Here is a 12,272-nt window from a genome sequence, read left to right as displayed (position 1 = left end):
TGAAGTGAGGTTTCACCAATTCCTTGGACAGCAAAATTTAGTCCTTTCATCAGGCAGCATCTGTAGGTCAAAGAGCATCCATAGAGCTACAGCTCATGCGGTTAAGTACAATCTCACAGGCAACAGCTGAAAAATAAGACTCTGTGGACATCTTGGGGACAAATCCATGAGACCTCAACTGGCATATATGTCTTGAACAACGGCAATCTTTTACTGCCTCTTTGTAAAGTCAAATCCTACAGATTTTGCAAAAACTGGAAGAGGTATCAGAGATTTGGGACTGACGCTAGACTAAAATCAGATAAGCAAGTAGATGGCTAGAATTGGTCAATATTTGGTGGAGGTAGCAAGGCCAAGAGTATCATTAGAAATAGGACTGTATTAAACAAAGTCAAGTCACTTAAGTCACATCACTGAAAACCACACTAGTCATAACCTCTGTTCTCCTAGCAGAGATCTACTGTAGCCCTTTCCACCTGCGTAGTCACTGAAGGCAGGGATCTAACCCCATCTTTTCCCTGGTTGCCCTCTAGTCCCTCATCATGCTCAGCCCCTTTGTCCTGTATTTCCAACACTGGTTGTTGAGGAACAAAAAAGAATATATCTGACATCTCTTTGTAAATTGGAAGCACAAACTGGGGGGAGTCTTCATTAGAAGTAAAATCCTACCATGGACAGCTAGAAATTTTCTTCCTTTAATAAAAAAATCCCAGACACACTTTGAAGTCCTAGAGTAAACCAGCAACAGAATAGAGCGAACACCCCCAAAGGGGCTCTGGAGAGCCAGCATCAAGAAAGCTCCAGGCTTCACACCTGACACCGTCAGGAGCCTGCCTAAAAAATAAATTACAAAAGGCTGTTTTGGGAAAGATACAGACGAATTGTTTTTTGTCCCCCTCCCCTCAGGTGCAGCAGCAATCAGGCAGATTACAAATCAGTCCGTGAACTGGCTGCCTTGGGGGCATATTTAGGCATCAGTTCATTAATCTTCCGAATGAAGTCAGACTTTTCCGCACAGCCTTTACACGATTCCCCCCAGTCGTCCAGGATCTTCTTTAGCTCTTTAACTCGAAGCTTCTTCAGATCCACTGTGCTCAGGTCAATTTGCTTGTCTAGAGAAGAGAGCAGGGAGAGTAGCCAGCTGGAAGGAGTGGTCACAGACTCCCAACATTCCCATGGCAGGTCATCCCTGCATAGCCAAACCATTCCTTAAAACAGGCACCTCTTGGTGGTAGGGGAGAGACATTTCCAGATACATGCAGGCATGTCAGTGGCCTCTGTCCCTAAGAGGGGGAAAGGATCTAGGGCCTCTTTATCAGGAAGGTTTCCCTCATAACAGTACATCTCAGATATGCAGATTACCAGGACAGATGGAGATCACACAGTCTTGTTATGTAAGGAGTGGGGGCTCCCATTCCCCCAAATGCATATTAAAGTCACTGTAGCGGCAGAACAGACTTACCTCCCAATTTCCAAACACAGGCCCTAGCCAGGTCCTTGAATTGGAAACTTAATCTCCATGACCACTTTGTGACCACAGGGACCCACTGCACTTGTCCCAGTACCACCCATAGAAGACCAGGCATCCCTGATACAAGTGGGCAAAGGTCCTGGAACCTCAAGGCACAACACATGGTGTTCACGTCTTACAAAAGAAACCAACTACTTCTGGTCCTAACTCTAGGAAAACTTGTACTGTGCTTTCCACCAGAGTCCTATTCAGCAAGAGATGCTGTGGTGCCCATGACTCAGGGACCTGACTCTTTGAACACTTTATATTATTGAGTGCTAGGCCTTCCAAAACTGCAGCCAGAAAAAGACTGATATACCCAAGCAGACCACATCCCTTCTCTGCTCAAAAACAAATGCTCCCAACCTTTATTAACTTGTTAAGTGCTCTGTGATCCAACCCTGACTTTCTTTCCTTCTGGCTATCTTTGCACTGCCTATTTCCTCTGAAATGCACTTCTATTACATTAGCTGTTGCTGGATTAACAGCCATCCTATAACTGACCTCATCTGCAACCATCTCCCCACCCCACCCCTCTCACACACACACTGAGCCACAGACCACACTCAAAATATTACTAAACATATCACAATGGCTCATCGACCACCCGACTCTCCCAGCTAGAAAATAAATTTAAGGTCTAAATCCAGAGGGTGCACAGTGCTTGTTTAGTAAGGTCTGGCCACACTCACCATACTTTAGCTCACAAATCTGGCTGTCTTTCTTCTTGAGCTTCTCACAGATTTTCTCCACAGGAATGTGATGTGACAGGGGCTTAGACACTTCATTGATGATCTTTGTGGCAGCATCATCTGTGGCCCCAATGTAGTAGCACTGCAACAAGAAAGGAAAATGGCCATCAGGAGATGCCACTCAAGAGACTTTCCCCCAAATTATATAAATATCTCAAACCATCACTCCTCTCTCCGGGGTCTTATTTTTTCATGTGCTGCCTTTATAGGCAATTATAGATCCGGTCATTATAAACCCTTTGCTCTGAATATATGCTTGGTTCCAGAACTGACTAAAGGTCAGCAGAGTTCATCTTTCTTTTTTTGTTTTGGATCACACCTGGCAGTGCTCGGGATCACTTAGTACTAGAGAGCAAACACCCAAGATTCCTGCATTTAAAGCCTGTGTGTGCTCCAGCACTTTGGGTCAAGGTTTGTACCTTCATTTATCTGTTATGGTTTTTGGGTCACACTCAGGGGTGCTCGGGGGTTACTCCTGGCGATATTTGGTGCCAAGTTCATGTACCCTACCTGAAAAGCCTATGCTCCAGCTTGTTGAGCTATCTCTCTAGCCCTAAGTTCAAACCTTTTTTTTTTAAAAAAAAAAAAAAGAGTACTGCTATTTATTCAGCCATTGATTTAGCTGATTAAGTTCAAACCTTTAAGCAGAGATACAAGCTAGAAACTGCAAGGAAAACTAAGTTACAAAACTATTGATTCAATAGGGCTCTTGTCCTTAAATTGGCTCTACCACCTTTTCTACACAATTATCTTTTCGGCCTCACACATACTGAGCTCTTTCTAGCTGCTGTGGACTAACACTAGTAGTTCCCTCTGCTTGGGGAGCTTTTCTCCAAGCACATAGATTGGTTGCTGTCTGAATCAACAATCTTTGTAGTCCCTTTTCTTCATGCCAACACATTTTTGTCCAATTATTATTTATTTCCTCTAGTATTTCCAGTTCCCAGCATACAGCAGGTGTTTTATCAAGTCTTGTTAGTATAAAAGACAATCCCAACTGCAGGGATTCGGTCCCGCATAGTTCACAGAACAGCTGGCCTGCTGAATAGAGACAAGTGGGCAGGGTCACTGGCTACTTACTCACCAACCGATTCTCTTTGCTTCTTGCATCTCGGCAGAATTTTATTAGCTCTTTTTCAATTGAGGCTGGTGAGAATGTGACATCTCTATCTTTGAGGTCCTGGTAAAATCTTCCCAGATAAGAAATGCAAACTGAAAAAAAGAAGGAAGGGACATGCTCAGCAAATCAAGTTGCATCCAATCCACCAAGGCACTCCACTAGCAATTTTAACAGACACGAAGAGGTGAGTTTCTCCATCACCCATTTTTCTCAGGCAGACAGTACTCCAAGATGCTGGTGTCCCCTCTTACACCCGGACATGCAGGAACAAACATCACCCAATGACCCACAACACGGCTGGTCCCTGCTCTTTCTATAAAGTTTAAGACGAAAATGAACACGTGTCCTTGAGATAGACTCTCTGTGACCTCAGAAACGGTCAAACTGGAGACCGAGGAGAAAAACGACAAAAATGCCGCTCTTTTGCAAATACAACATCAGACCCTGGGGTGTGGCTTCGAAAACCCTACCAGACCGGGCGCGGTGCCCAAGGCCGTCCCGTCCCGAAACAGGACAGGGCCACTCTAGAGACTGATTAAAAGGGGGAGAGGACTCAAATCTCCGACGTTGTCTCAGTTTTCGGCCAAGTTTTCAGCGCCTTTCAGTTCCGACGTTGTCCCCTTGGACCAATGTTTTCATGGCCCGGCACCTGCCCCTCCTCCGGTCCGCCGCCGCCCCCACCCGCTCCAATCCGAGTCTCTCCGACACTCCGTGTTTAGGTCGGCTTCAGCGCCCCCGCCAGGCCGGCCTCCACACCCGGCCCCCAGCCCCGCCGCACCTTCGCAGTCGCCTGGCCGAAGCGCCCGGCTGCCCGGCAGCACGCTCAGAGCCAGCGCCACCGCTAGCCCGTGCGTAGCCAACATCCTCCTCCTCCTCCGCCGCCGCCGCCGCCCGACTGAACCGCGCCTGCCGACTCGCTCTGCCTCCAGATCTCGGCTGCGCGCCGTAGCTTCCCATTGGCGGGAGGCCCCAGAGCCCACCCATTCACCTCACATTCATTGGTCCACGCTCCTCGGAGCCCAGACGGGCGGCTCCACGCTGCCCATTCCTATTGGCTGGTGATGTTGCCCGCCCACGGCCCTAGACAGTTGTCGGCAGCTGATTGAGCCTGGGCGATCTGCAGGAAGCGGCTGCGGAGGCGGAGGAAGCGGCAAAGGAGGCCATCTTGGGTAGGGGCAACGGGTTTGGCCGGGGTCGCGCGCCGGGGGTTGAAGTGAGCCTCGGCTTGTACCCCGCGCCCGCCGAGTTGTTCGGCGCCCCGCTTGCCCTGGGCCACACGCCGCCCGGAAAGCTCTGTGAACTTCGCCAAGGCCCCTAATTTGTGGAGTAGGTCAGAGGTGCTGGGGTCTACCGCGAGCGAACGGGACTGCCAGGGCTCTGGAGAGCCTCCCGCTTTGACCCGTTTAGAAGTGTCAAGAACCCCACCAGACTGCTGGGGCCAGTCTTCGGGGAACCGCCACGAGCCCGGCCGACCGCGTCCGAGCCTACCCCTCTGCAGGGATGCCCGCCTGCTTGTCCCCCAGGTGTGGGACCCCTCCGGTCACGGGCGACCCGCTGTGTAGACGCAGCCCGGGCTGGATGCGAGGAGCGCGGCCAGGATCTGGGTGCCCTGGATTTGGGGGGATCAGTTTTACGGCATCACGGTGGCAGGTGGAGGTTAGGTAGTTTGTGCCCGAGTCGTGGCAGCGTTGCCCTGTGTCTCACCAGCAACTTCGGAAACCCGGCCGAGGTGGCTGGCCCCGTCCCCCGCCTGCTTCCCAACTCAGCGCCCTGGGCGCCTCCCAAGAAAAGTGACCCTCGAGTCAGGGCACGGCGCGGCGTTTCCTCCTGCCAGGGCTTCGGGGGACCGACGGGCTCTGCGGCGCTATGCTCGCTCGGGGCAGAAAGATTTCCTGGGGACCTCAACGAGCTTGGGCACAGCGCCCCGTTGGGGAGGGTGCCCGCGCCGGTCCCGCCAGTGAATTGAATGGGTCGGTATCTGGTATTCATCTTTAATTCACATCACAGCAGTCAAGGGGGTGGGGTAAGGGGAAAATCAAGTGGCAGATATTTACATCTAAAATTCACATTACTTGTTGGGTTTAGAACATGCTACCACAATATATACAGTAAAATACCTCTTGGTACAAATTTTTTTCTTTCAACTTTGCTTTCTGGCACAGGTAAGATCAATTTAAAATCACCTTTTTTAAAAACATAAATACACACAAAAGATGGTTAGAAGTTTTCTTATTTTAAATAAGCACAGAATGCCAGAGGTTAAAAACACATTTATATAGGGCTGAATACCAATTGGACATCACACTCTATACATTTTTTTTGCTCAAATTCCTGTACAAATACACAGCATTCAAATAGATATTTACAAAGAAGTTTGAAAGAATGAAAATCATTATTTCACAATCTTCAGAGGATTCTTATCTCTGGCCTCCTACTGCCCCTCAGATTGGCCGATTCTCCAATAAAAGGGGTTTTAGAACATGTCCAATATGTCCTTTTCACCCAGTTAGGAAAAATGAAGGGAAAACAAAGTGTCACCTTGCATGAAACAAGGCCAGATAAACTCACAGTCCCCTCCATATGCTACCATGTGAAGAAGGTAGACATTTTTATGTGATGACTGCCTTGTCTGGGAATGGAGATTCAAAAGTGCACTAAAATATAAAGATGCCTTCCCATGTAACATACAAAGCTAGCCATAACCCTCAAACACCTCCAACACCCGATGGTCCAAGCCTGCCTCTAAGTAAGGGGGGTTGGGGGCTGGGGTGCTGCCAGCACTGACCCAACTCTGCCTGGAGTCATCCTCACAGCATTAGAAAGGACCCTCACTGGTGGGGGGGAAAAAAAAAAGAAAGAAAACCCAGCTCTCCTGAATGTAATGTAGCTATCTATTTTTCCTGATGTTCACTCAGTGGCATTCCTATTAATAAGCTGGCATCTGCTCACAAGACAGAAATACCATTTGGAAAGAGGGTCTCTGGGGAAGGGATGAGGTGGGGTGCTGGCCATGCAGGAACTAGGGGAGAGCACACTAATTCAACAAGAAAGAAAAAAATACTTTTCTAGATTTTGTTTTTCTTTTAAAGTAACTTAGAAGCACCCTGGTGTAATACTATTGCCACTTCTACTCAACTCGCTCCACCCCAATAATGAACCAAGAGGAAAATCAGTGCCCTGATCAAAATTTCCTATAAAGACCACTGCACGTTGCCTAACAGACTGCTTTACCTAACAGGAGGCTGGAGAGTGTCCTCCTGCCTGCCTGAACCCTGAGTGGTAGTCCCGGTGGGCCTGCAGTGGAGCCCTGCATTTTCTTGCTCTCTTGAGAGAGGGTAATTCCACTTATTTAACACTCTGCTTCCAAAAGGAGGCGCTCTCTCCCTTGTCTTTAGCTTGCTGAGCCTGACCACATCCTCAAGGTTTGGAAGCCTGGCTGGGCAGCCAAACCCTCTGCTAGGAGGTAGTGCTGAAAATCCCTGATTTGGGAGCTGGATGACCGGCATTCTGGCCACCTCTGATTTAGCTCAGGATTTTCGGTCCCTGCCAAACCCCAGCATCATTACTATGACCATGCTTCACTCACCTCATATCCTCCCAGGACCTAAGGAGGAAGTAGCTGGGCCATCCTGGCTCCACATTCCCCTAACATTAGATGGTAGAGATAACTTCTATGGATCTAAGTGGGCTCTGCTGGGCATGAGGCATATAAAAAATGCTGAAGGAAGCAAGTGGTTAGAAATAAAAGTGATGGAGAAAAATCCAAGGTAGAGTAGGAGGCAGGGCTGGCCCACAGAAGCCTCTGTGCCCTGGATATACACTGACACCAGGTCACATGCCTGCACGGCAGGTTGGCTTAACCAGCCCTTTGTTCGCACATTCCTGAATGGAAGAGTGAACAGGTGGGCAAGCATTTGTGCAAAACAGCTTGTAGTCCCCTTGTCCACCTGTGACATGTAGTCCACGTTCTTGCAATCCCTGAATAACAACCATGAGCTCTTCTGTTCACACAGTAAAGGAAGAGGTCCTTAGTGCAATTCCCATTCTTCTGTGCATCTTTACCCTGGAGGGAGGACCTGAGCTCCTATCGCCTGGCCCTGCTAAGCTGCAAAGCAATTCTGTCTGTGCAATATCTCCATATAGCTCCAGTTCCATGTGCCTGGAACTGCAGGAGGAAGAAAGCATCTACTGCACAAAGAAAAGAAATACTCAGAAGTGAAATGTAGAAAATGAAATAAAAAGAGAAGCTACAAGCCTTCATGCTGCTGCAGCCTCTATATGGCAACACGAGTTCACGGCAGTAGAACATAGACTGGGATGGTTCTCTCCTGAGTGCCAGGCCTCTCTGGTTCCCTGGGTAGGGGTGTGGAACTTGGTTTTCAGACCTGGAGTGCTGGGGGAAGCTGCTTACTGTCTTAGCTGCCTCTCTGTCCCTCACTGTTCCCCTCGGCCATGCTCCCAGGCCATGCGAGCCTGCTCCTCCTTGATACTACCAGGAGGCAGCGAGGCCTTGCGGTGCAGACCCCGAGGCCTATCAGCCTCCTCACGCAGCAGCACACCCTCATCGTGCTCCAGGACTGGCAGGCGGGGGTGGTAGGGCTTGGGTGGCAGCGCAGGTGGGTCCAGCGGGTCCTGAGGGATGACACATCCTGGGGCCGAGTGGCTTCGGCATGGTTGGGCCTTGATGGAATCCAGGACGGCAGACTCAGAGAGACTGTAGTGGACAGGGAGGTAGGGTGGCTCAAGATCCTCATCAGCATTCCAGGCCTGGCTTGGCATGGAGTCCATGGTATCGGTGCGAGGTGGGGCTTCTGAGGAGTGCCCAAAGTTACTCTCACTCAAGGAAGACACGCCGCTGCTGGCACTGCCGGACAGTGTAGAGTTACTGCCATCCAGGCCTGACTGGGGGCTCGTGGGGGAAGCTGGGATAGGGTGAAGAGGAGACTGCAAAACAAAGGTGGTGGTCATGTTAGCCTTCCTCTCTCCAGAAAGGCTAACTGGCCCACCATCCGAAGAGAAGACTGAGAGTCTGCTTATTATGACCTTTAAAATAATTCATCAACAGCAAGTTTTTTGTTTATTTAGCAACCTGCCCCCCCCCCCCCCCGCCCTCAGCAAGCCAATGGAACCCCAGAGTCACCGACATTCCTCTGGGCCAAAAAAATTGCCATTCCTTGTTCTGCTGGGCATCTGTGCCCTGCGGAGGCCAGGTTTTATTCAGGCTAGTGGCTGTGGCTCTGGGGAACGGATAGATGGGTTGTGGTCATATGGGGAACAGACATGGGCTATATAAATGCATTCTGCTCCTAAATCTGTGATTTCTAGTTTCTAGTTTGCAGAAAAATGGAATCAATGGGTTTTTCACAAAGCTTTGACGCCTGATGCTTCTTGCTTTGACTGGACTCTCAAGTGCTCTATGATCCAGCACAGGTGTTTACACCTCATTAACAGTGGTGTGTTGGGACCTTGTGATGTTGTTGGCAAAGAGTACCCTCACTTCTAACTTACTGCCCACTTTTTTCTGCATACCCTGTGTTGCTGTATCCAGGCCCCTCTAATCTCCCTGCCCCCACCACGTTTGTTATAGGACATGTTTTGGCCATCTGCTGCTGTCAGCCAATTTTTGTCAGGTTGGGCTCTTGGGATAGCGAGAAAGCTTGGGCTCTTTATGTAGGCACTAGGGGTGATTCTAGAGCAGATGAGATGATTCACCTCACAGCTCAGTGCTTCAGTACATTACCTTACGTAGGGTCCGGGCAGGGAGGGCCGGGGGGTTGTCACCCAGGGGGTGGTGGAAGGCATCAAAGTGTAGGGAGTAATGACCTGCAAAGGGAACAGAACCAGAGTCTCAACCGGGGCCTTTCTTGGGCTGCATGCCACACATCTTGCTGGGCCAACTGAGAAGACGTGGGAGGAGTCTTGGGGACCCCTCAGCTTTCAAGGCATAGAAAAGCCACTTCTTGCTGTAGTGTTCCAGAACACAGGCTGCTGGAGTAGAAGATACCCATTCCACACAGCAAGTCAAGAAGGCTATGTACATCCGAGCTCTTGGGAAAGCAGGCCGCAGGCAGCAGTAACTCCGGTGCTCTGCTAGGCAGTAACAGGATAGTGATGATAGGGTCAGCAGGGTCAGTTTCATTGTCTTCAGCCTCGCTGGTTGGGAAGGCCTCACTGAGTATGTCTGCTGTACTTAGAAATATCACTGACTCCATAGCCCAGGAGGGTCCTTCCTGTGGTCCGATGGTTTATCCTTGGCTGAGTCCATCTGAAGAATAGCTCATCTTAGCCTAGCCTAGCTTTTGCCCCTGATCAGAGTCTGAGGTCAAGGACTAACTGGGGGACCTGTAAGAGGTCTTACCATGCAGAAGGCTTTGGTGAGGCACTGGGGAAGGAGCCTGGACAGGTAGGGCTGGCCTCTGGGGTTCTGCTATGCAGTTTCCAGCTGCTGCAGGCTTCTGGTACCATTGAAGGGTAGAGGCAGCAAGAAGGGGTTTACTTCCTGAGCCTACTCTGGGAGAAGCCTGTCTTACAATTCATGACTTCCCCAGCAATAGGGAGCAATATGCCAGCACCTGGGAATGATGGCCAAACAAAACACCAGCCCAGAGAGAAGTGTGGCTTAATTGGCTGAAGCCACTTAAAAGGATTGACAGCAGAGTGAGTTGATAACTGGAGTGCTCTCAGGATGAGGCAAGCTGAGGATCAATGCAGCAAGGAGGAACTTGTAGCCTCCAGGATTTGCCAGGAGGAAAAGATAACAAAGAAAGGGAGAAGAGAAGAAAGGAACAAGCTGGTGAAACAACAGAGCGTGAGTGGTGTGCTGAAGGAGAGGGGGAAAGCGAGGGTGGGGGACAGTGAGAGAGAGTGAGCGGGGCAAAGAGTTTTTCTTAAATAAGGAATGCTTCATGAATTTGTGTAATCTTTGTGCAGGGACCACGCTAATCTCTGTATTGTTCTCATTTCCATATATGTGCTGCTGAAGCAAGCACACTCCTCCCACCACCCTTTTATTTCTTTTGGGGGCAGGGGGGCATACCTGGTGGTGTCCAGGGGTTACTCCTGGCTCTGCACTCATGAATTATTCCTGGAGGTGCTTGGGGGATGATATGAAATACTGGGGATTGAACTTGGGTGGGCTACATTAAAAGCAAGTGCCCTACCCACTTGTACTATCATTCTGGTCACAGAGTTTCTTATCAAAGAGTCAGGATTACTTTACTGACAGCCTGGTGGGAAAAGCAAGGAGCTTTTCAATTATCTCTGAGAGCTGATGCATGGCCAGGGAAGACGCAAAAGCTGGTCCCCCACATTGGCCCGAGCTTTGTCTATTTGCTTTTGTGCCTACTGGCTGGTGTAGGATGCCCAGGGTTTTTCTATGCAAGCATTCATATTTACTATTTCAGCTGAATTAAAGAGCATAAAGCTCACGTGTGGCCAATGTCTAGCTGAATCTACTGCTTTCTGAGATGAGGAAGATCTGCGGAGGGACTAGGTACTTTTGGGCACCTAGACAGGCCCAGATCTTGACACCAATGCCATGGAGGCAGGGCAGAGTTGGCCCTAGACACAGAAACAGAGTGATCCCCTATGTGAAAGAAGGAGTCCTCAGTCACAGCGAATGACTAAGAAAGAGGGGAGAAGTGGAGACTAACTGGCACTAAGTGCTATTCTGTAGGAACAATGGGATGCATGGTTCCTGAGAGTCAAAAGTCAAATCTTCCTGAGAAATACTCCCTAGGCAAGCACAATCTCCCTTTTAGGTTGTCAGAAGCAAGAGATCAGCCCTTCTTACAGAGTCCTGACCATAAGCTTTGTTCTGGGGCAGACATAGGTAAAGTGAGTCTGAGGAGGCTGGGGTTTGGGTTCCTCCAGGTGCAGGCACTACACAGGGAATGTCAGAGTCTAACTGGAACTGTGAAAGCATCTCATTTGGAGTTTAGTCTTCAACGAGGGTAAGGTGAGAAGCTGGGCCTTGTGGTGATCCAGAAATAAAGGTGTACTTTCATTCTCTTCCTCCCCATTTACTTGGAAAGAGCATGTGCTTGTAGCCGAGCACAGGGTATGACTGCTATCTAAATGGCCTAATTTCTCAGAATTGCTTAATCTTGTGAGATGGTTGATGGTTGGTAGCAAGAAGGAAGGAATGAAAATGATCGGGTAGGCAGGCTGAGTTGTCACCTGAAGGAAAGGATTCTGAATCTGAAGAACAGCAAGTGCACTCCACCAGCAAGTCATCTCAGCGGTCAAGTCACCCTCTAAAATAGCCCCCCCCCCCCGCTTTTTTCTTTTTGGGTCACACCTAGTGATGCTCAGTGTTACTTCTGATTCTGCATCCAGGAATTGTTTCTGGCAGTGCTCGGGGGACCATATGGGATGCCAGGAATCGAACATAGATTGGCCACATGCAAGGCAAACACCCTACCTGCTGTACTATTGCTCTGGCCCCAATAGGCCTTCTTACCCAGGCTCTTCTAAGATGCAGGATGAGCTTCCCAGTCTTCAGCATTGAAGATCTTTCTCCTTCAAAAGTTATGTCTCCAGAAAAAGCCAGTAAGTCAGAGGGAAATCAGCTTGGAGACAGGACTGGGTAGCTCCCTTAGAAGGTTTCTGACAGTTCAAGATCTTATATACATGTGGAGGCCCTGAGAAAATTGTCAGGTTTCCAAAGTCCACTTATGTGGTCCAAAGGAACTTGTAGGCAGTTAGATTATGGGGGGGGGGGGGGGGAGAAAATAGACAAGCAATGGTTTATAAAAGGGTGCTTGCCTATGCTACAACTGAAACAGACATCAAGTTCACCCATACCTGAGTTGGTGAATAATGAGGCTGGTTAACCTTTGTTATTAAACACAAGTGCTAGAGGGGAATAGAAGACAGGATGATTCATCCA

The 12,272-nt window shown here is 49.4% G+C and overlaps 2 protein-coding genes and 1 non-coding gene across 7 annotated transcripts in view; all 3 read right to left on the bottom strand.

Moving 5' to 3' along the window:
• Nucleotides 1-673: 673 nt before the first annotated feature.
• MANF (mesencephalic astrocyte derived neurotrophic factor) lies at nt 674-4,319 on the bottom strand. The gene is made up of 4 exons (XM_056129963.1): nt 4,161-4,319; nt 3,347-3,474; nt 2,203-2,344; nt 674-1,112 (listed from the first exon to the last, which is right to left on the bottom strand). Exons 1-4 carry the CDS (start codon nt 4,243-4,245, stop codon nt 928-930), a joined length of 540 nt encoding a protein of 179 aa, XP_055985938.1. The 5' UTR covers nt 4,246-4,319; the 3' UTR covers nt 674-927.
• A 1,974-nt stretch (nt 4,320-6,293) lies between these two features.
• DOCK3 (dedicator of cytokinesis 3) overlaps nt 6,294-12,272 on the bottom strand; it is a 467,343-nt gene continuing 461,364 nt past the window's right edge. For 4 of the 5 annotated variants that reach the window (XM_056129948.1, XM_056129950.1, XM_056129951.1 and 1 more), the window contains exons 52-53: nt 9,123-9,205; nt 6,294-8,326 (exon numbers count right to left, since the gene is read on the bottom strand). In XM_056129948.1, coding sequence (XP_055985923.1) covers nt 7,817-8,326; nt 9,123-9,205 — 593 coding nt within the window. In that variant the 3' untranslated portion in view covers nt 6,294-7,816. The remainder of the gene's footprint in view (nt 8,327-9,122; nt 9,206-12,272) is intronic. The other variant, XM_056129952.1, reaches the window with a different exon arrangement.
• LOC130037941 (U6 spliceosomal RNA) lies at nt 10,270-10,371 on the bottom strand. Its single transcript, XR_008794525.1, has one exon. It is a non-coding gene; the product is annotated as a U6 spliceosomal RNA (small nuclear RNA).

This window comes from Sorex fumeus, unplaced genomic scaffold (assembly GCF_029834395.1).
Source record: "Sorex fumeus unplaced genomic scaffold, SorFum_2.1 ptg000072l, whole genome shotgun sequence".
In the NCBI taxonomy this organism is placed as follows: Eukaryota; Metazoa; Chordata; class Mammalia; order Eulipotyphla; family Soricidae; genus Sorex; species Sorex fumeus.
The sequence above is the reverse complement of the archived record's forward strand: the minus strand, read 5'-3'. Positions and strand labels throughout refer to the sequence as shown.

Coding starts and splice junctions, on each gene's coding strand:
- MANF (XM_056129963.1), bottom strand. CDS start 4,245: ATGTTGGCTACGCACGGGCTAGCGGTGGCGCTGGCTCTGAGCGTGCTG. Junction 3,475..4,160: donor TCGGCCAGGCGACTGCGAAG/GTGCGGCGGGGC, acceptor TCTTTTTTTCAG/TTTGCATTTCTTATCTGGGA. Junction 2,345..3,346: donor GAAGCAAAGAGAATCGGTTG/GTGAGTAAGTAG, acceptor TTCTTGTTGCAG/TGCTACTACATTGGGGCCAC.